General features: G+C 42.7%; 1 protein-coding gene across 1 annotated transcript in view; it reads right to left on the bottom strand.

Moving 5' to 3' along the window:
* Nucleotides 1–22,356, bottom strand: part of LOC125452996 (NAD(P) transhydrogenase, mitochondrial-like) — a 189,666-nt gene that overhangs the window by 157,691 nt on the left and 9,619 nt on the right. Inside the window, exons 3-5 of the mRNA XM_048532046.1 lie at nucleotides 19,015–19,232; nucleotides 16,633–16,720; nucleotides 15,121–15,209 (exon numbers count right to left, since the gene is read on the bottom strand). Coding sequence (XP_048388003.1) covers nucleotides 15,121–15,209; nucleotides 16,633–16,720; nucleotides 19,015–19,232 — 395 coding nt within the window. The remainder of the gene's footprint in view (nucleotides 1–15,120; nucleotides 15,210–16,632; nucleotides 16,721–19,014; nucleotides 19,233–22,356) is intronic.

The raw sequence follows: 22,356 nt of genomic DNA on the forward strand, positions 1-22,356 counted from the left end.
GACGTTGACAGCAGAGGAATATTTCTGTGACTGGAAGTCTGTTTACAGCGGGCTTTCACAGAGCTCAGTTGCTGTTTGTGCTGTAAATTAATGATTCAGATTAAAATCTTAGGTATATGATCAAGAAATTCACAGATGATATGAAAATTGGTAGAGTGAGATAGATAGCTAAGAACTACAGGAGGTTGTCAATGAACTGGTCAGGTTGGAAAAACAGTGGCAAGAGGCATTCAACAGGAAAAGAATGAAGCAATGTGTTTGGGGAGAGTTAACAAGGCAAGGGATTGTGCTATAAATGTTATGTTCCTAGAAAGACCAGAGGGACAATGCTGTGTGTATCTACAGATCCCTAAAGGTAGCAAGGCAGGTAGATAAAGTGGTTAAGAAAGCTTCTGGAATACTTGTCTCTTTTAACTGAGGCATAGAACAGAACAGTAAGGAGGTTATGCTGGAATTGTATCAAACGCTGGTTAGGCCCCAATCAGAAAATTGCATGCTACATTGTAGGAATGATGTAATTGCACATTATGTTACAGTTGTATAAATTGTTGGTGAGGGTGCACTTGGGAGTATTGTGTACAGTTTTGGTCACCTTGATATAGGAAAGACATAGTTAAACTGGAAAGTGTGCGAAGGAGATTTATGAGGATGTTGCAAGACAGAGTTATAAGGAGAGGTTGGCCAGGATAGGTCTTTATTCCTTGGAACGTAGGAGAATATACACCTTATTGAGGTGTATCAAATCATGAGGGGCAAAGATAGGATGAATGCATATCGTATTTTTCCCCAGGATGAAAAATTGAAAACTTGAGGGTATAGGTTTAAGGTGAGAGGACAAAGATTTAAAAAGGACCTGACAGACAACTTCTTCACGCAGAGAGTGGTGCATGTATGGAATGGGCTGCCAGAGAAAGTGGTTGAGAAGGTACAATAGCAACATTTACAGAACATTTGGTTAGATACATGGCTGGGAAGAGTTTAGAGATATGGACCAAATGCAAGCAACTGGAACTAGCTGAGTGGACACCATGGTCAGCATGGACCAGTTTGGGCCAAAGGGCCTGCTTCCATGCTGTATTACTCTACCCATCCTTTTACCAAATTTCTTTCATAAACCTCTCCTACTTTGAATGGCATCTTTGCAGCATTTGAGAGTCGAAATATTGTTTGTTTCCCACACGCCCCGTGATTAGAAGTTCAATCACTTCACTCATGCACTCCCAATTTGGGAGTGTAAAAATTGTTTAAGAATGGGAAAGGCCAGTGGCTGTAAATAAGCCTATATTTTTTAAAAATATACACTGCAGTCTTTTAACCTTCCCTACAATCTACACTTTCCACAGAATATCCAGTTAATTTTTCCTTTTGCCTGCTTTACCTTGTGTCTTACTAACCTGAACCCTAACTCTAACACACAACTTCATTGCTCTTTACTTAAATTAATTGTGATTTATTTCCTTTTTGTTCATACCTTTCTTCCAAGCTCTTTACCTTTTCAAATTCCAGGACCTGATCTCATGCATCCCATGACATTATGCAAATCTAGGGAAGAAACTGCAGGCCCCCAGCAGAGACATCTGTATCATCAATAGCCATGGGTGAGTTGCAGATGACACCAAAAATTAATGGCGTAGTGGAAAGTAAGAAGGATAAAAGAGAAAAGAACAAAGAACAATACAGCACAAGAAAAGGCGCTTCAGCTTGCAAACCTTTTCCACTTTTCCCTTCCACTCTAAAACTGCCTTCATTTACAGGATCCATATCCCTCTATTCTCTTCCTATTCGTGTGCCCGTCCAAGTGCTCCTGAATGCTTTTGTTGTGTCTGCTTCCACCGCTTCCTCTAGCAGCACATTCCAGGCACTTTTTGTGAAAAGCATGCCTTGCACATGTCTTTTAAACTTCTCCCCTTACACCTTGAACCTGTGTTCCCTAGTAATTGACCACCCCCCGACTCCCCAACCAAGGGAAAAGGCCTCATACTTTCCACTCTATCCATGCCATTCACAACATTATAAACCTCTACCAGGTCACCTCTCAACCTCCTGAGTTCCAGTGAAAACAAACTCAATCTATCCATCATTCCTTCACAGCTAAAATCCCCACATAGCAGTGAACATCCTGGTAAACCTAGATAACAAAGTGTGAAGCTGGATGAACACAGCAGGCCAAGCAGCATCGCAGGAGCACAAAAGCTGACGTTTCGGGCCTAGACCCTTCATCAGAGAGCATCCTGGTAAACCTTTTCTGTGCCCTTTCAAAAGTATCCTATTGACAGTGTGGTGACCAGAACTGTACTCGATCTGTACATTATCTAGCAATACAACAGGATCTTGATCAAGTGGGCCAGTAGGCCAAGGAGTGGCAGATGGAGTTTAATTTAGATAAATGCAAGATGTTGCATTTTGGTAACACAAACCAGGACAGGTTAGACAGTTAACAGTAGCGCCCCAGGAAGTGTTGTTGAACAGAGAAACCTAGGGGTGTGGGTACATGGTTAATTGAAAGTGGCTTCACAGGTAAGCAGGGTGATGAAGAAGGTCTCTGGCACGCTTGCATTCCTTGGTCAAAGCATTGAGCACAGGAGTTGGGACGTCACATTATGGCTGTACCTGACATTGGCAAGACCACACTTGGGAGTCATGCATACAATTCAGGTCATTCTGCTACAGGAAAGATGTTATTAAACGGATGCAAAAAAGACATAGAAGGATCTTACTGAAATTGGATTTGAGTTATAAGAAGAGGCTGGATAGGCTGGGACTTTTTCCCTGGAGATTTGGAGATTGAGGGGTGACCATATAGAGGCTTATAAAATCATGAGGGGCTCAGATAAGGTGAATAAGCAAGGTCTTTTCCCCAGGGTAAGGGAGCCCAAAACTAGAGAACATAATGTGGAGGTGTCAGTGTTGGACTGGGGTGGACAAGGTCAGAAATCATACGACATGAGGTTACAGTCCGACAGGTTTATTTGAAAACACAAGCTTTCGAAGCCTCGTTCCTTCTTCAGGTGTTAGTGAGAGAGGTGGTATCAGACACAGAATTTGCAGTGTGACCTCTTGCCCAGGGTTGGGTAGGTGTTCCACAGATGACAGGATAAACAGTAAAAGAAGAAAAACATTGCAATCGATGGCTTTTTTTAAACATAATAAATTAGGAATCAATTTAATCCTTTCAATCATCAGTAAGCTTTGCACGGTGAGGAAGGAGAGATCTCCCATGGAATGGGACCCAGTTGAAGATAAACTGAAAGCCGGGATCAGGGAGCCAACACAGAAGTTTGATAACACAGGTAAACCTTAAGTTCGATAGTTGGTGATAGTTACGAACTTGACTATCTATTATGGCTTACTTTCAGACTGAAGGTAAAGAGGGGAAATATTTGCACACTACAAGCTAAAAGACCAAAACATTTTTTTTTTAAATCAAGTGAAGAACTAAGTAATTAAAATAGAAATAGTGGGCTAGGTGTTGTGTTGTACCTGCATGATGTGGGAACTGGTGGACCCCACTGTGCTTCATAGTGGCATCTAAAGCAAGTGTTGGTTGCCTGAGGAACTTCGGCTCAGAGTTGATGAGCTGGAGTCTGAGCTTCAAGCACAGCAATACATGATGGAGGAGGAGAGTTACCCAAACGCAGTCACATTCCTTAGATCAACAACCTTGGATTCAGTCATGGTCAGGGAGAGGAGGCTGTGACTATGAACGAGGCAGGTAGAGGGAACCAGGAAGTAGTGCTGAAGGGGCCTCAGTCCTTGAGCTTGTCTAACAGGTTTGAGATTCTTGCTCCCCATGTGGATGAGAGTGGCAGCTGTAGGAATGATGTGCAAATTGACCACAGCGTCATGGCATATGGAGCCATTCAAGACAGGGGAGAAAAGAGAAATACGGCTGTAATTGGGGATAATATGTCAAGGGAACAGACTCTGTTCGCTGTGACCAGGATTGAGAGTCCCGAAGCCTGTGTTGCCTGCCTGGCCTGGAGCCGGGTGCAGGATCTTTCATCTGGGCTGCACAGGAACTTGTAATGGGATGGGAAAGATCCAGTTGCAAAGGTACCAGTGATTTAGGTAGAAAGAGGAATGAAATTCTGCTGAGGGAATATGAGCAGTTGGGGCTAAATTAAATATGTAGAACCAAAAAGGCAAATAATCTCTGGATTACTGCCTAAACCATGAGCATATTGGCACAGGGCCAGCAAGATTAAAGAGATAAACACATTGCTCAAAAGTTGTTGTGGAAGAGATAGGTTCGAATTCATGGGACATTGGCACCAATACTGGGGAGGGAGAGAGCTGTTTCGATGGGACAGGCTCCACCTGAATTGTGCTGGAACCAGAGTCTGTGCTGTCACATAACTAGGGGCTTGGATAGGGCTTTAAGGGAAATAATGGGGGGTGGTTCAGCTGTATGGAAGCAGTTGATAGAGGGGCAAGGCTCAGGAAAGGTTACTAAAGTTTGCAAAACAAGTAATAAGACAGAGAGTATGAAAATGGTCAGGAATCTAACTTCAGGAACAGCACATAAGGGGACAACTATGAGAAGAGAGTTAGTCAACACAGGACCAAAGGTGTTACACTTACATGCACACAGGATACAAAACAAGGTAAATGAGACCGTAATGCAGATTGAAATTGGTAGGAACGATGCCAAGGTAATCACAGAGACATAGCTGCTAAGGGATGGGATCTAAATATCCAAGGTTGGGCGTCCTCCCAAAAAGACAGAAAGATGGGCAGAGGACATGGGATACCTTGTTACTGAGAAATAAAATTAAATAGATAGCAAAAAATGATATATATTCAGAAAACATAGAATCTGTGAGGGCAGCGTTGAGGAACCACAAAGGAAAAAGATCCCGATGGGAACTATATGCAGGCCTCTTGGCCAAAGTCAGGATGTGGTGCAGAAAATAAATTCGGAGATAAAAAAAAATACATATGAAAGACACTATTCCAATAATTAATTCAGGTCTTCACTAGCAATTGGACTGGGTAAATCAGGTCGGTAGCAGATCTCAAGAAAAGGAATGTGTGGAATGCCTACAAGATGGGGTTTTGGAGTAGCCTGTGGTCGAGCCCACTAGGGAACAGACAGTTCTAGATTTTGTCAGAGATCCAAGATAACAAAGTGTGGGGCTGGATGAACACAGCAGGCCAAGCAGCATCTCAGGAGCACAAAAGCTGATGTTTTAGGCCTAGACCATTCATGTAATGAGGCACAGCTTATGGTGAAGGAACCCCAAGGGGACAGTGACCATAATATGATAGAATTCACCCTGCAGTTTGAGAGTGAGAAGCTGGAATCAGATGTAACGGTATTATAATTGAATAAAGGAACTAGAAAGACATGAGCGAGGAGCTGGTCAGAGTTGATTGGAAGTGGAACCTAGCAGGGAAAACGGTTGAGCAGCAATGGCAGGAATTGCAGGCAGTAATTTGGGAGGCACAGCAGAAATTCATTCTAAGGATGAAGGAACATATTAAGGAGGACAAGAAAACCATGGCTAACAAGGGAAGTCAGGAACAGTATAAATGCAAAAGAAAAAAAAAATGTGGTGAAGATCTGTGGGAAGTTAGAGGATTGGGAAGGGTCAGTGTTGGGACCACACCTATTTACGTTATACAGTAACAATCTAGGAACTGAGGGCAATGGTGCTAAGTTTGCAGATGACACAAAGATAGGTGGAGGGGCAGGGACTGTTTAGAAACTAGGGAGGCTGTAGAAGGATGTGGACATAGGCAATTAAATGGCAGATGGAGTATAATGTGGGGAAGTGTGAGGTTATGCATTTTGGTAGGAAGAGTAGGCTACTTTCTAAATGGTGAAAGGTTTAGGAAATCTGAAACATAAAGGGATTTAGGAGTCCTAGTTCATGATTCTGTTAAGGCTAACATGCAGGTTCAGTTGGCATTTAGGAAGGCAAATGCAATGTTAGCATTCATTTCAAGAGGGCGAGATTACAAGATCAGAAATATACTGAGACCGTATAAGGCTCTGGTCAGACTGCATTGGAATATTGTGAGCAGTTTTGGGCCCCGTATCTAAGGAATGCTGTGCTGGTGTTGAAGGGGGTCCAGACGAGGTTTACAAGAATGATCCGAGGGTTGAAGGGTTTGTATTATGAGGAGAGGTTGCACTTGGTCTGCACTTAATGGAGTTTAGAAAGATGTGGGGAAATCTGATTGAAACTTACCAAATACTGAGGAGCCTGGATAGACTAGATGTGGAGACAATGTTTCCACTTGTCAAAGAGACTGGGACCTGAGGGCATAGCGTCAGAGTGAAGAGATAATCCTTTAGAACTGAGATTACGTGCAATTTTTTTGGCCAGAGACTGGTGAATCTGTTGAGCTCATTATCACAGAGGCTAAGTTATCAAGTGTATTTAAGTCAGAGATAGATAGATTCTTGGTTGGTAAGGGGATCAAGGGTTATGGGGAGGAGGCAGGAGAATGGGGTTGAGAAACATATTAGCCATTATCGAATGGTGGAGCAGATTCAAATGGCCGTATGGCCTAATTCTGCACCTACGTATTATTTAAGACATGACTTTGAATGAAATGTTTCTGTGCATCACATTGTTCTGCATCCTTTCCATATTCCCATCTGGCATGATGATTGTTTCAGATTAAATTTGAATAAGTTGTAGTTTGGCACTGATGTCTACCATGGTTATCAAACAGATACTGGGAGCAGTTGATCCACAGTGTTGTTCTCTATTGCGAATCACCCTTTCATGTGGCTTATTTTGGATCAAGCAAATTTCCAAATGTACTATGTAAATTATTGACAGTAACCATAAATTTTCAAAGGAATATATTGAGGCATAGCTTCATAACACAGCAATCTGATGGTAGAGTGTATCAAAATAATGATACTCCGCAATTAATGCAAGACTTATAAGTTTACTATTAAAGTACTTTACAGCAGTTCCCTGACATGTAACATATTAAGCAGAAAGCTATATTTTCATGTTCTACAATTTGCTTTCTCCCAGTGTCTCTACCCATTGTTGCTGTAACTTAGTATTTTCCCACTGCTCCCCCCAACCTGAGGAGAATTCTTATTATTCTGGGGTAGGTGCAGAAAGAGATAATGATAATGGCTCTACGGATGAGATCATTGAGCAACACACACAGACTTGATGTCATAGATTAGTACTCACTGAAGAGACAGGAACTTGGAGTGATTCTGATCCAGGTATTTATCAAGCAAGCATTCTGATATCATGTTAACAAATCAGGGTTATTTCTTTCCAGAATTCCCCCGACATCCAATTTGGACTTAACGTCAGGACTTGAATGGTTTCCCTGAAAACAATGGGGATTTGAGGTGATGAAAACAAAGGGCATGAGCTCAATAATAGTAGAGTTGATAAAGAGCAGCCAGTGGATGAGGTTCACTTGGTACTTAGATGGCTTTCAATAAAGTCCCACGAAGAGATGGGCGTGTAAAAATGAAGTGCACGGATTTGGGAGTCATGTACAGACGTGAATAGAGAGCTAGGTGGCTGACAGGAAACAAAGCTTAAGAATAAACGGGTCATTTTCCAAGTCCCTGCCAATGACTTGTTGAAGAAGGCAAATGGCATGTTAGACTACATGGTAGGAAGATTTGAACACAGAAGCAGAAATGTCAATTGTACAGGCCCTTGAGACGACTTATGGAATTCAATCCGGGCAAATGCGAGGTGATGCATTTTGGAAGATCAAATTCAAGGGCGAACTATACAGTAAATGGAAAAGTCCTAGGGAAAATTGATGAACAGAGAGATCTGGGTGTTCAGGTCCATTGTTCCCTGAAGGTGGCAACGCAGGTCAATAGGGTGGTCAAGAAGGCATATGACATGCTTTCCTTCATTGGGTGGGGTATTGAGTACAAGAGTTGGCAGGTCATGTTGCAGTTGTATAGGACTTTGGTTCGGACACATTTGGAGTACTGTGTGCAGTTCTGGTGGCCACATTACCAAAAGGATGTGGATGCTTTGGAGACAGTGCAGAGGAGGTTCACCAGGATGTTGCCTGGTATGGAGGGTGCTAGCTAAGAAGAGAGGTTGAGTAGATTAGGATTATTTTCATTAGAAAAGACGGAGATTGAGGGGGGACCTGATTGAGGTCTACAAAATTAGGAGGGGTATAGACAGGGTGGATAGCAAGATGCTTTTTCCCAGAGTGGGGTATTCAATTACTAGGGGTCATGAGTTCAAAGTGAGAGGAGGAAAGTTTAAGGGAGATATGCGGGGAAAGTTCTTTACACAGAGGGTGGTGGGTGCCTGGGACGCGTTGCCAGCGGAGGTGGTAGACGCAGACGCGTTAGGGTCTTTTAAGATATATTTGGACAGGTACATGGATGGGCAGGGAGCAAATGGACACAGACCGTTAGAAAACAGATGACAGGTTAGAGAGAGGATCTCGATCGGCGCAGGCTTGGAGGGCCGAAGGGCCTGTTCCTGTGCTGTAATTTTCTTTGTTCTTTGTTGAGACCACACCTGGAGTATGATGTGCAGTTTTCATCTCCTTACCTGAGGGAGGATATTTTGGGTCTGAAGGGAGTGCAACAAAAGCTTACCAGTCTGATTCCTGGGAGGGCAGGACTGATGTATGAAGAGAGATCGGACTCAATTAGGGTGATATTTGCTTAAATTTAGCAGCATGAGGGTGGAGTGGGGAGCTCATAGAAGCATACAAAATTCTAACAGGATTAAATGGGGTAACAGGGGTCAGCATAGGAGCAGGGGTCATAGTTTAAGGATGCTGGGCCTTTTAGGACTGAGATGGGGAGAAATATCTTCACCCAGTGAGTGGTGACCCTGTGAAATTCTCGCTCACAGGATGTGGTTGAGACCAAAACATCGAATGTCTTCGAGAAGGAGACGGGTTTAGTTCTTGCTGAAGTGATCAAAGTTTATGGGGGAGAAAGTGGGAACAGGGTACAGAGTTGGATGATCATACTGAATGGTACAGCCAACTCAAAGGGCTGAATGGCCTAGTGCTGCTCCTGTTTTCTATGCTCATGTTTCTATGTCTATTTCTGGGGCCTCTCCACACTCACTACCTTTGTTCCCAAGTCTCACACAGGTTGATTTCCCTGCTTTGATGAACTGTCCACTCTCACTGCTCCTTTTCATCTCAATGCTGGCACTCCTGAGTTCCATTAGGGCACCCACTCCTCGTGTGAGGGATAAATATTGATAAAATACCTTTACTCGTTTAATAACTTTGAAATATATCTACAGCGATCTTGTGATGCATTAGGTAGTGTTCCTCTCTCCGAAACAAAGCTTTGAGTTCAAGTCTGACTTCAGGACTGGATAGCCACGGAAGGGACAACCATATATAGCCTAAGTGGCAGGTATTAAGAGTAGGAGAGTTCACTGGTCAGCTATAGACTATTTAGAATCATAGAATCCCTACAGCGTGGAAGCAGGCCATTCGAACCATCAAGTCCACTCCAACCCCCTGAATCGCACTCTAGTAAGACTTACTCCATCCCTGTAACTCTATATTCCCCACACCTAATTCACCTAGCCTGCATATCTTTGGATGTGGGAGGAAACCATAGCTCCAGGATGCAGACACAAGGAGAATGTGCAAACTCCAGACAGACAGTTACCTGAGGATGGAATCAAACCCGGGTTCCTGGCACTGTGAGCCACCTTGCTGCCCACTTGATGTGGAGTGCTAGCCCTCAAGGTACAGGCTAGTGACCTGTTCCAAGAAAGGCTCGTTACGGAAACAATCGTAAACATGTGTTTTGTCTATCTCCCGAAACAGTGTATGCCGGAAATAATTAACATAGCTTCTGTAAATAACCAGAATTCAGCGTGACTGAAAATTTTAGCTGAAAACAAGGGACCAATTGTACATCAAAACTCCAATGTATATTTCTTGCATCCCAAAATTATTTTTTAGATCAGCAAAATTGATGAACAATAAAGACAAACTCAAGAAAAATAATAACTCCAACAAAGAACAGGATTGAAAGTTAACATTAACAACGAGTGCCATCTGCTGGCCGATAAGGCACATTACACCATTAAATTGTTCTGTTAACTTTCATAGACCGGAGAGACAATGAGGGCTTACACTTACATAGCACCTTAACCAAAGCTAAACATTCCAATTGGGTCTGCTTATCAGAATCAGACATGACGGTACATAAGGGGATTTAGCACAGAGGAGTGAATGCTTCTTCCGAGGGGTGTCTTACAGTAGGAAAGTGAGATGGAGAGAGGTGGCGATTGAGGAAGATAATCTGAGTTTACAGCAGCAGTAACTGAAGAAAAAGTAGCCAATGCTAGGTCAATTAAACTTGAAGATCTTCAAGAGTCCTGATTTGGAGCAGGCAAAGTATGTGACAGATCAGGATGGATAAAACAGAGAAGGTGTTTGACAATTAGAAAGTAATGAAAGAAAGAGCATGACTGGACTGGTTCAGCCTCAGATAGACAAGGAGAGGACATAATGCCTAGGCAACACTGTTTGTGAGGCAACCAAAGATAATAATTTCAATCTTCCCAAAGTCTGGTTAACAGAAGCAATGAAGAGTTAAGCATGACAATAAAGGAGTTCAGCGAGACAGTGATGTGGTAGATCAGGATGCCGTGAGCAGACATGTGGAGCAAGGCAGAAACAGAGCAGACATTTGGGGCTATGGACACATCTTCATCGTAAAATTGGGAGTATTTGGAAAATCATCAGACAATGGTGCATATAGACTTCAAAGATACAAAGCTTTTCCAAGTCCTAGGGTTTTCCATCATTCAGATGAAGTTTAGAGTGAAAGCAAGAAGTGAGCAGCAAAAGAAAGGCAATATTGACAAGTTGTTAATATATCTGCACAATGTGCATTGAAATAATATACAAAATTATTCACATTAAATAATTTCAATCTGTTTAATGCACCTTCACCAGAACAGCCTTTTGTACATTGTTATTCACAAACATCACTTGGAATAACATATTTACTGAAAAAGCTTTCTCTCAAAACTCCTGGGATGTATTTCTGACCTATGATTACACTCCCATCTCCCAGATCAATAATCTGCATTCCACTTATATGCTGCACAAAATCTCCATAGATCTAAGTCAAAATCAACAAACATCGCTTGTGGTCATCCCTCATTATTCTTAATCTTTCTGCTCCTTTCATATGACCAACAAGTCCTTGGCACTCCTCCTTTATTGTGTTGTTTGTATCTGCTGCATCTTCTGCAGCAATTTTTCTTCCGTGTTGATACACACCTTCAGTTGTGACCATTATTGCTTTTACTATTAATGCACTATTCTTTCTGTAAATGAAAGGCAGTAAATTTATACCGACATCTCTTGAAATGAAAAGCTTGTGGGTGATCAGCTCCTGCACCTGGCAAAGGTGAAAGTCGAGCACTTGGGCAATTTCCAATTGACACTCTGTTTACATCTTTGCTTCCTTCGTAGTTTTCAAAGTTCTTGCTACACCTTCCAACTGCCTTTCTGAAATTAACACCTGACTACTCTCCTTCAGCCTTCTGCTCATAATGTCTTTGCAAACACTAACTTGCACAACCACTTCTGCTGTGAATTATTTTTCCATTTCAACAAAAATTTCAAAGTCACTTTAAGGTTTTTGCAAAGATTTGTAGCTCGGGTTATGGGTGAGATTGTTGACTTGCTCACCGAGCTGGCTTGTTTACATTCAGACGTTTCAAAACCTTGCTAGGTAACATCATCAGTGAGGCCTCTGATGAAGCGATGTTGTTCTGCTCCGCTTGGAATTTATATTGTCCGTTCTGTTATGGTGAGTATTGTCATTCCCGGTTTTGATCTGCATGGGTTTATAGATGGGGTTCAATTCTATATGTTCGTTGATTGCATTATGGGTTGAGAACCATGCCTCTAGGAATTCCTATGCATGTCAATGTTTGGCTTGGGCTACTATAGTTATCTTGTCCCAGTTAAACTGATGGCCTTCATTGTCTGAGTGTTCCAATATTAAGGAGAGTTTGTTGTGTCACTTTGCTGCTAGCTGATGTTCGTGTATTCTGATGGCTCGTTTCCAACCTGTCTGTCCAATGTAATGCTTGTGGCAGTCATTGCATGGTATTTTGTAAACTATGTAGGTTCTGCATGTTGTGGGAATGGGGTCTTTAATTCTTGTGAGTGATTGTCGTAGAGTGGCTGTGGGCTTGTGTGCTACCTCGATTCCTAGTGGTTGTAGGAGTCTTGTTATCAGTTCCGATATGTTCTTGATGTAGGACAGTGTGGCCAGTGTGTTAGGGAGTACTGTGTCCTTTTGTTGTTGTCTATTTAGTCGGCACCTGCAGATGAAGTTGTGTGGATATCCGTTCATAGTGAAGATTTCGTATAGGTGCTCTTCGTCTTTCCTACGTAGTTCTGGCGTGTTGCAGTGAGTGGTCGCCTGTTTAAATAAAACAGTTTTGTTTGTGGACATTGGGGTGGTTGCTGTGGAGGATGAGGCTTTGGACAGTGTGGGTTGCTTTCCTGTATACTGAGGTTTGGAACTCCCCATTGGTCATACACTCATATTTATCCTAGGTTGCTAAGCCGCTGGCGAAGATCTTTGCTTCCTCACTCTCCACGGGAGTCGTACCGGAAGATTGGAGGGAGGCAAATGTTGTTCCTCTTTTCAAGAAAGGGAATAGGGAAATCCCTGGAAATTACAGACCAGTCAGTCTTACGTCTGTGGTCAGCAAGGTTTTGGAAAGAATTCTGAGGGATAGGATTTATGACTATTTGGAAAAGCATAGCGTGATTAAAGGGAGTCAGCATGGCTTTGTGAGGGGCAGGTCATGCCTTACAAATCTTATTGAGTTCTTTGAGGAAGTCACGAGTCAGGTTGACGAGGGTCGAGCAGGGGATGTGGTGTACATGGACTTCAGCAAGGCATTTGATAAGGTTCCCCACGGCAGGCGATTTGGCTGTCTGGATTCAGAATTGGTTGGCTGACAGGAGGCAGAGAGTGGTTGTAGACGGTAAATATTCTGCCTGGAGGTCAATGCTGGGTGGTGTCCCGCAGGGGTCTGTTCTTGGGCCTCTGCTCTTTGTAGTTTTTATAAATGACTTGGATGAGGAGGTTGAGGGGTGGCTTAGTATGTTTGCTGATGACACAAAGGTTGGAGGTGCCGTTGATAGTATCGAGGGCTATTGCAGGCTTCAGCGAGACATTGACAGAATGCAGAGCTGGGCTGAGAAATGGCAGATGGAGTTCAACCTGGATAAATGCGAAGTGATGCATTTTGGAAGGTCAAACTTAAATGCTGAATATAGGATTAAAGGCAGGATTCTCGGCAGTGTGGAGGAACAGCGGGATCTTGGTGTTCAAGTGCATAGCTCCCTCAAAGTTGCCACCCAGGTGGATAAAGTTGTTAAGAAAGCATATGGTGTTTTGGCTTTCATTAACAGGGGGATTGAGTTTAAGAGCTGCGAGGTTATGATGCAGCTCTACAAAACCCTGGTGAGACCACACTTGGAATACTGTGTCCAGTTCTGGTCGCCCTATTATAGGAAAGATGTGGAGGCTTTGGAGAGGGTGCAAAGGAGGTTTACCAGGATGCTGCCTGGACTGGAGGGCTTGTCTTACAAGGAGAGGTTGACTGAGCTCGGACTTTTCTCTCTGGAGAGAAGGAGGAAGAGAGGTGACCTGATCGAGGTGTACAAGGTAATGAGAGGCATGGATACAGTCGATAGCCAGGGCAGGATTGATTGCCACGAGGGGCCATAGTTTTAAGGTGTTAGGAGGAAGGTATAGAGGAGACGTCAGAGGGAGGTTCTTTACCCAGAGAGTTGTGAGCATATGGAATAGTTTGCCAGTGGTAGTCGTGGAAGCGGAGTCATTAGTGACATTTAACCGACTGCTGAACATGCACATGGACAGCAGTGAATTGAGGGGAATGTAGGTTAGGTTATTTTATTTTTGGATTAGGATTATTCAACAGGACAACATCGTGGGCCGAAGGGCCTGTACTGTGCTGTACTTTTCTATGTTCTATGTTCTATTCAACCCTGATATCCAGAAACAGAACAAAAACAAACAGAAACAGAAGCTTACTGCAACACACCAGAACCACGCAGGAAAGAGGAAGAGCACCTATACAAAATGCTTGCTATGAACGGATATTCCCACAACTTCATCCGCAGGTACCTACCAAATAGACAACAATAAGACGACACAATATGCCCTAACACACTGGTCACACTGCCCTACATCAAGAACATATCAGAACTGACAGCAAGACTCCTAAGACCACTTGGAATATGGTGGCTCATAAGCCCACAGCCGCCCTACAACAAACATGCAAAAGGATTAAAGGCCCCATTCACAAAACATGCAGATCCAACATGGTTTACAAAATACCATGCAACTGTCATGAACATTACATTGGAGAGACAGGAACGAAACTAGCCATCAGAATACACGAATATCAGCTAGCCGCAAAACGACAGGACAAACTCTCCTTAATATCGGCACACTCAGACAATGAAGGCCATCAGTTTAACTGGGACAATATAACAATAGTAGCCCAAGCCAAAAACAGACACACACAGGAATTCCTAGAGGCATGGTTCTTCAACCGTAATGCAATCAACAAACATATAGAACTGGACTCCATTTACAAACCCCAACAGAACAAAATTGGAAATGACACTACTCACCACAACAGACCGGACAGTATAAATTTCAACCGGAGTAGAACAACATCACTTCATCAGAAGCCTCACTGATGATGACACCTGGTATGGTGAAGAAATGTCTGAACAAAAACAAGCCAGCTCGGCGAGCAAGTCAACAACCTTTCACACTTACTCCCAAGTACAACCCACAACATACCTCTCAAGTGCAAAGATGCTGGCTTCAACATAAATACTGAATAAACTGCTTAACTATCCATTACAGATCGGGCTGGACCGTAGGAGGCTTCACCAAGCCTCACTTGTTTAGAAGTGAGTGAAACAATAAATGAAATGCTCAGCCTTTTAAATGGGGGTTGCAGCATGAATTTGTTGTTGAATTTGAACAAGAAATGGATCAGGCACAGTACGTTATGCACCTCAGAGACTTGAAAGTGCAGTTAAAGGGAAGGAATGGTGTCTCAGCCACCTGAACAAAATTCAAAATACCTTGTGTCAAATCCTCTCACTATAGCTCCCAGTGATTTTGCACAACCTGCTGCAGAGAGCCCAGCAACACCGCCACCAATAATAAGGACCTACACACAGAGAAAATATAAGGATCAGAGCTGCATATCCTTATTTCAAAAATAACATTAAATATTTCATGACAAAAAAAATTTGCTGTATTTAAGAGTGTTTGATTCCAATTTAGACATTCTCAAAGATGAGCTGTAGCTAAAAGGAGTTGATTGGAGAGGGCACTGAAAATAGAGAAAAACTGGGAAAGACAGAAAAGGGAAGAGGATAAGAAAGGGGGGCAAAAACTGAGCTGAGGAAGTGGGAGAGAAAGGGAATAAAGTTTGAGATAAAAGGAGAGACAGGCAGAACCCTAGCTTACTGCCAATTCTCTATTCTCAGTGTTGTCTATTACATGTCAGTACGGCAGTGATATCATCAGGAAGGCAAAACCGGGGATGGGTTCTCTCCGGGGTCTGAGGGCCTTGTGGGCAGCATCAGCAAAAAGGACCAAAGTGAACCTATGAGTGGGACATGCCTTGGAATAGGAGTGTTCAGCCCCCTTCCTCGTCCACAGCCAGCCCACACCGACAAAGCTACTGGATATTTATCATAGAACCTGACTGTTAAATCTCAGCAGCAGTGAGGATTTTTCTTTGTTTGTTCATGGGATTTGGGCATTGCTGGCAACTTAACGCTCATCCCAGAGCAGTTTAAGAGTCAACCGCATTGTTGTAGGTGTGGAGTCACACGTGCAGACCAGACCAGGTAATGATGACATTACCTAAACTGCATCAGTGAACCACATGTGTTCTTATGACATTTGGCAATGATTTCATGGCTGCTATTAGGCCAGCTGTTTATTCCAGATTTTATTAAATTCATATTCTATCACTTACCAGACTGGACTTGAACCCACTGTCTGCAGAATGTTGGCCTGGGGGTCTGGTTACTAGCCTAGTGTTACTACCACTATGTCATTGCCCACACCCTCCCTACCTCCCATATTAATTCACCAGTAACAGTCATGGGGGGGTGGGCTGCCCAATTACACTCAGCCCCTGTGTAAAACTGTAGCATGGGCAGAGAAGGGCAGCTTGGCAGCAGGGGTGGCACTCACTGGTTTTTGTGTGCCTTCGCTGCCTTCATACCCACCAAAGGGTTAATGTTAAAATAAAGCTGAAGACACACAGATTGAGCTCAATTTCAGTTATTGTGAGGCAGGTCTTATGTTACTCATGGACTATTTTACAGTAAACAGAATAGTTTCACACAAGACCATCTCTTTAAGTTTGCATGCAAGCAAACTATTTGGAGTTTTCTTAAAAGAAAGCAAGTAGCATGTCGTTCTTCTCACTTTATCAGTTTGATATCAAAGTAAGTCACTGAGACGAGTAAGCTGGCAATGAAAGAACTTTAGTGAGGGAATCAGTGCCGAGCACCTGTACAATGATGCAACCCAGAACAGCTGCACTTTTATCTCTCAAGTTCAGCCAGTCATACCTTTGCCGGGGGAACCTTGCCAGCAGCTGTGATTTGGCCTGTGAAGAAACGCCCAAAGTGATTTGCAGCCAACACCACAGCTTTATACCTGCCGCAATCAGAAAGAGAGAGACAATAAATTGATTCTGAATTTGCTGTGAGGCACTAGAAACTGATTGTCACTAGTTTTCGTGATGTATAGATATTGCATAATCATCCCAATGGGGAAGCCAAGGCTCGATCTACATTAAGCCTCAGATTGCACTTCAATAAGTTAGCCCAAGCTGTCAAAACCTGTTACATTTCCAGAAGCAGCTCACCCATGACAGGAGGACTCACCTCACTCCACATCCACCACACTGCAGCGGCCATCGGAGAATCGCACGGGAGCAGGTGGGGATCTATGTAGCAATTTCGGACAAAACCTATCCTAAAACACAAGTGAAACCCTCATTTATACATGCGTGGTTTAAGTGGCTGCTGGGGCACCTAGAAATTGCCCAGTTCCTATTATCATCATTTTTCAAACCTGGTTGGAAAAACAGACGCCTGAGTTTCTCAGAGATACTAGGAACTGCAGATGCTGGAGAATCTGAGGTAACAAGGTGTGGAGCTGGATGAACACAGATTTCTGATGAAGGGTCTAGCTTTTGTGCTCCTATAATGCTGCTTGGCCTGCTGTGTTCATCCAGCTCTACACCTTGTTACCTGAATTTCTCGTTCAAATATTCTACATGTCACATAGAACAGCAAGTCACTTCAAATCACCAAATTTCTATTCCAGGATTTGTACAGCATGTAACAACAAGAGTGCTTTTTCACACAGGACACTACATTACCGGTCACTATTCACAAGCCCTAACACTCAACAATGTTATTGCACTCAACTATATTTTTACAATTCAATACTGTGCAGGCATATTTCAAACAGACATGCTCAATTTCAGTCTTATGTGTATCGAAGATCCACACAACTCTGTTATTCTATTTCTGATATTTTAACATATCACTTGGATTAGTGATAATGGGAACTGCAGATGCTGGAGAATCCAAGAGAACAAAGTGTGAAGCTGGATGACCACTGCAGGCCAAGCAGCATCTCAGGAGCACAAAAGCTGACGTTTCGGGCCTAGACCCTTCATCAGAGAGCTCTCTGATGAAGGGTCTAGGCCCGAAACGTCAGCTTTTGTGCTCCTGAGATGCTGCTTGGCCTACTGTGTTCATCCAGCTCCACACTTTGTTCACTTGGATTAGTGTTGGGTTGGCCTGATCAAAAGTAAAGCCCATCCACAACCGATGGTCGCTCAAATTATGGATTCACTTTTACCATTTTGTCCAGATGGGAGCTGAGGATCAGGATAACGTCAATATAATTTGAGAGTTGTTGAACAAAGAAATCCCCATGATCTAACTCATTTCACTTCATTCACTGGAAATCAGTCAGAAAGTTCTACTAGACGCAATTATAGAAACAAATCTGTGTTCTACTTTTAGGATCCATTTATCTCTTTACATTAATCTAGAGCTTTCTCAGAACAAATTTCTTTGTAATTCCTTGGAAAAAGAAAGGAGCAAAAAATATATATTTGGTAGCATTTATTCTTGAGGTATAGATGTCTCTGGCATTTATGACCCAACCCTATTAGCTCAAATAATGGGTATTTTTGTTTGTGTGGTACGTCATGCATGTTAAAGGCACTCGGATATTACTGTCAGAAGTTTAATACAATTCAGTGTCTTCCCAGGCCACTTCAGAGAGCATTTAGCAGCCTAGCATGCTGGTGTAGGACTAGGAAGAAACATTGATTAGGCTGGGCATAATGGGCAACAGTGAACTAGTTGGGTTTTTAGATCTGATAGCCTTGTGAGTACTTTTTAAACTTTTCTTTGTTTTTAGAATTACTTCTGTGGACAAGCTGTTGGAGAGGCACAATGACATGAGTTCCCATTCCTTGGGTTATCAGGATCATCAATCCAATACCACTGCAACTATATAGCATACTCTGTCATAGGCGTTGGTCCACATGATGCTAAAGAATAACATTTCACAAGTTATTCTTCCTTTTCATGAGGAGAAATGAGCAATGAGGAAAGGTACCACATCCTTGTAGATCAGGGTGACAAAGAGTGAGAAGGTAAGTGAAGTTTATACCAATTTAGGTGGCACTTAGAAACATGAACAATCATTTCAAGAACTCTGCAGGATTTGACCTGATCTTCTTATTTCAGAAAAGGCAACTAATCTATTCACCAACAAGTGTCAAGGGAGCATTGTAAAGATATTGGAAAATTAAGCACTGAAAATATTAGAAATATTAGAAACTGAACGTAGAACATTCACCTCAAAATTCTAACACTGTCATAAGTCATAGCAATATTTTCAAAAGCAATTGTGTTTCTTACCCTGCAATATTGGCCATTGAACTAAGAGCATCATATCCTTGGGCTATTGTAACTCGGGGAACTTGTTCCATTGCTAACACCGTAGCCTTACACAGGGAGAGTTTATCGAGCAGCTCTTTGCTCTGAGCTGGATAGATGAAGCTGACCAGAGTTGCTGCATCTTTTAGAAGGTCAGCCTCATGAACGCCCAGTGCAGTGTTGAAGGTTGGAGCTCGAACCTGAAAGAAAGATTTGATTAAAATATAATGGGATTGCAACACTTTTCTTTCCATGAATGACTTACATATTTAACAACTTGCAAGACTTTAAAAACTTTGTTTCCTACCCTATTATCCAACAAAGGAACATTATTTTAAGAAATGTCCCATGACCGGTTCAGTTTCTCCACATTTCCCAAAGGTACTGAGTAAGTGGACCAAATGACTCTGATAGTGATAGAGGATTCCATCATCAGGGAATGAATAGACACTGTGCAACAATCACCAGACAGGAATGTTCCCTCCCAGTCGAGGACATTCAGCCTCCAATCCTTGGGTAAGAGTCCTCAAAGGCAGCCTTCAAGATACACAACAATGCAGCATTGCCAAGCAGAAGCTGAAAGCCAAGTTCCACACCCTGAAGGCAGCCTCAAACGTGATCTTGGGTACATGTCACGCTCTTTGTAACTCCACCATACTGTTCTGCATTTGTAAAATCTTCTTTACTGCCTTGTTTTGACTCCATCATCTTGATAACTATGATCCCTCTACCTTAATCAGTTTGTACAGTTTCAGAGTCTTTGTTACTTTGGTTAGACCCTCGGCATGCAACTCTTATACCAATCAGGCTATTCCAGCCATTTGGTTCGTCTCCAGCACCATCTTATTTTTACTTTTTTTCTAATTCTCTCTCTGCCTCAATTTATCAGATTATAGGTCATCTGTTCACTTGCCATTCAGCTAGTAACATTTTACTCACACCGTCTGACACTTTTGATCACCTGCAGAGACATGGTATTCAGCTTATCGACACTCTACTCACACCACTTGTACGATCCGTTGATTTCTCTGCCTATAAATTTTGTGCCTGCGAGCTTCCCTTCACCTCACCTGATGAAGCAGCAGCACTCTGAAAGCTTGTGTTTTCAAATGAACCTGTTGGACTATAACCTGGTGTCATGTGACTTCTGACCTTGTCCACCCCAGTCCAAGACTGGCATCTCCACATCAGGGGATCAGACATATGTTTCTGTGGCATGAAATGTCAATACAGGATGACTCCCTTTTGCCAGGGTCAAGGATGTCATAGGGTAGCAACAGGGCATCCTTCTAGGGGAGGGGGATCAACCAGAAGTCATGATTCCTGTTGGTACTAATGGCATAGGTAGGAAGAGGGATAAGGTTTTGAAGGGAGATTTTGGGAGTTAAGATCTCACAAGTGGGAACCTCAAGATTACTCCCAATTCCACAAACTGGTGAGCACAAGAACAGGAGGATGGATCTATTAAACTTGTGGCCGGAGGATGGGTATTGAAGGGATGTCACCAGATTTCAGAGGCATTGTCACCAGTTCAGTGGAAGGGGAGATCTGTGCAAATGGCATGGATTACACCTTAATAAGGCAGGGACTGATATCCTCAGAAGGGGGACTTGCTGGTTGGTGGGGTTTAAACGAGCTTTCAGAAGAATGGGAGCCTGAGGGGTGACCCAAATTGGAAAGGCGTGAAGCTGGTAACAGGAAGACTAGGCGATAAGAAACAAAGCAAAGGATCGAGTTTGCCTTGAATGCAAAACAATGTCAAATTAAGCCAAGATAAGGAGACTCCACCTGCTCACAACATGAGTATGATCTACATGACATTACTGAGGTGTGGCTTACTGGTGATCAGGCTGGGAACTGAATATTTACGGATATTCGAAGGAAACGGAGGTGGAGTTGTGCTGATAGTAATGGATGGGATCAGCACATCATTAAGGGGACATCTCAGATGGAAGAAAATTGTGTAGAACAACCGAAGGAGCTAAAAAAAACAGCAAAGCTAGCAATCATTGTTTGGAGTTATTTATTGGCTACCAAATAGTAATTGTACTGAGGGGCATGGTATAAATCAGGAAAAGAGAGAAATTTGTTACCATGGGAGACATCAAACTCCATACAGACTGGGGGAAACCAATTCAGAACTGAATTTGTAGAGGACAGGTTTTCAGAATGTTTTAGGGGCAGCTTACTGAAGTATCATTTTAAACAGCCAACTGAAAGACAAGCTATATCAGAGCTCGTCTTAAGTAATGAGAAAGGGCTATGTTAATAATATTTCCACAAAATAACCTTTAGGAATGGGCTACCACAATGTGGGAGCATTTTATACTGTGTTTGAAGGTGAGGTGGCTGATTGGCTAACTAATAGAAGATAGAGTGTTGGGCTAAGGATATTTTTCGGCTGGCAAACTGTAACTGGTGCAGTGGCACAGGGATCAGTTGGGTCACAATTATTTACAATATATATTCATAACTTGGATGAGCAAAGTGGATGTACTGGTGGATGTCACAAAAATAGGTCAGAAAGCATGTAGTAAGGACGACACAAACAGTCTGCAGATGGATATAGACAGGTTGGGTGAGTGAGGTTATGCACTTTGGCAGGAAGAATACAGGAATACTATTTAAGTGGAGAATGGCTGCAGAAGATTACAGCACAAAGGGATTTGGGATTCTTGTCCATGAATCACAAAAAGTTAGCATCTGAGCTTGGCAGGTAATAAGGAAGGCAAACTGAATATTTGCCTTTCTTTCAAAGAGAATTGAGTATACAAGTAACAAAATTTTGCTAAAATTATACAAGGCACTAGTCAGACCCAGCTGGAATACTGTGGACAATTTTCGGCCCCTAATCTAAAGGAATATATTCTGAGATTTGACGCAGTCCAGAGAATGAATTGTTTTATGAGATATTGAGTAGATTGGGCACGTACTTATTAAAATATAGAAGAATGAGAGGCAAATATATTAAAAAGAAATAAGATTATCTTAAACCGGGAGGCCCCAATGGCTTAGTGGTTTTATTGCTAATTTTTAACTGGGGACCCAGTTCAAATCCTGTCACAAAGGATGGCGGAATTTGAACTCAATACAAAAAAATCTGGGATTAAGTGCCTAATAATGACCAAGAACCCATTGCTGATTGTTGGCAAAACATCCAACTGGTTCACTCATGTCCTATAGGGAAGGAAGCTGCCATCCTTACCTGGTGTGGCCTCCATGTGACTCCAGACCCACCGCAATGTGACTGACCCCTAACCGCCTTCTGGGTAATTAGGGGTGGGAAACAAATGCTGGCCTGACCAGAGGCACTTACATGCCATG

The sequence above is a fragment of the Stegostoma tigrinum genome, chromosome 1 (assembly GCF_030684315.1).
Source record: "Stegostoma tigrinum isolate sSteTig4 chromosome 1, sSteTig4.hap1, whole genome shotgun sequence".
NCBI classification, from domain to species: Eukaryota; Metazoa; Chordata; class Chondrichthyes; order Orectolobiformes; family Stegostomatidae; genus Stegostoma; species Stegostoma tigrinum.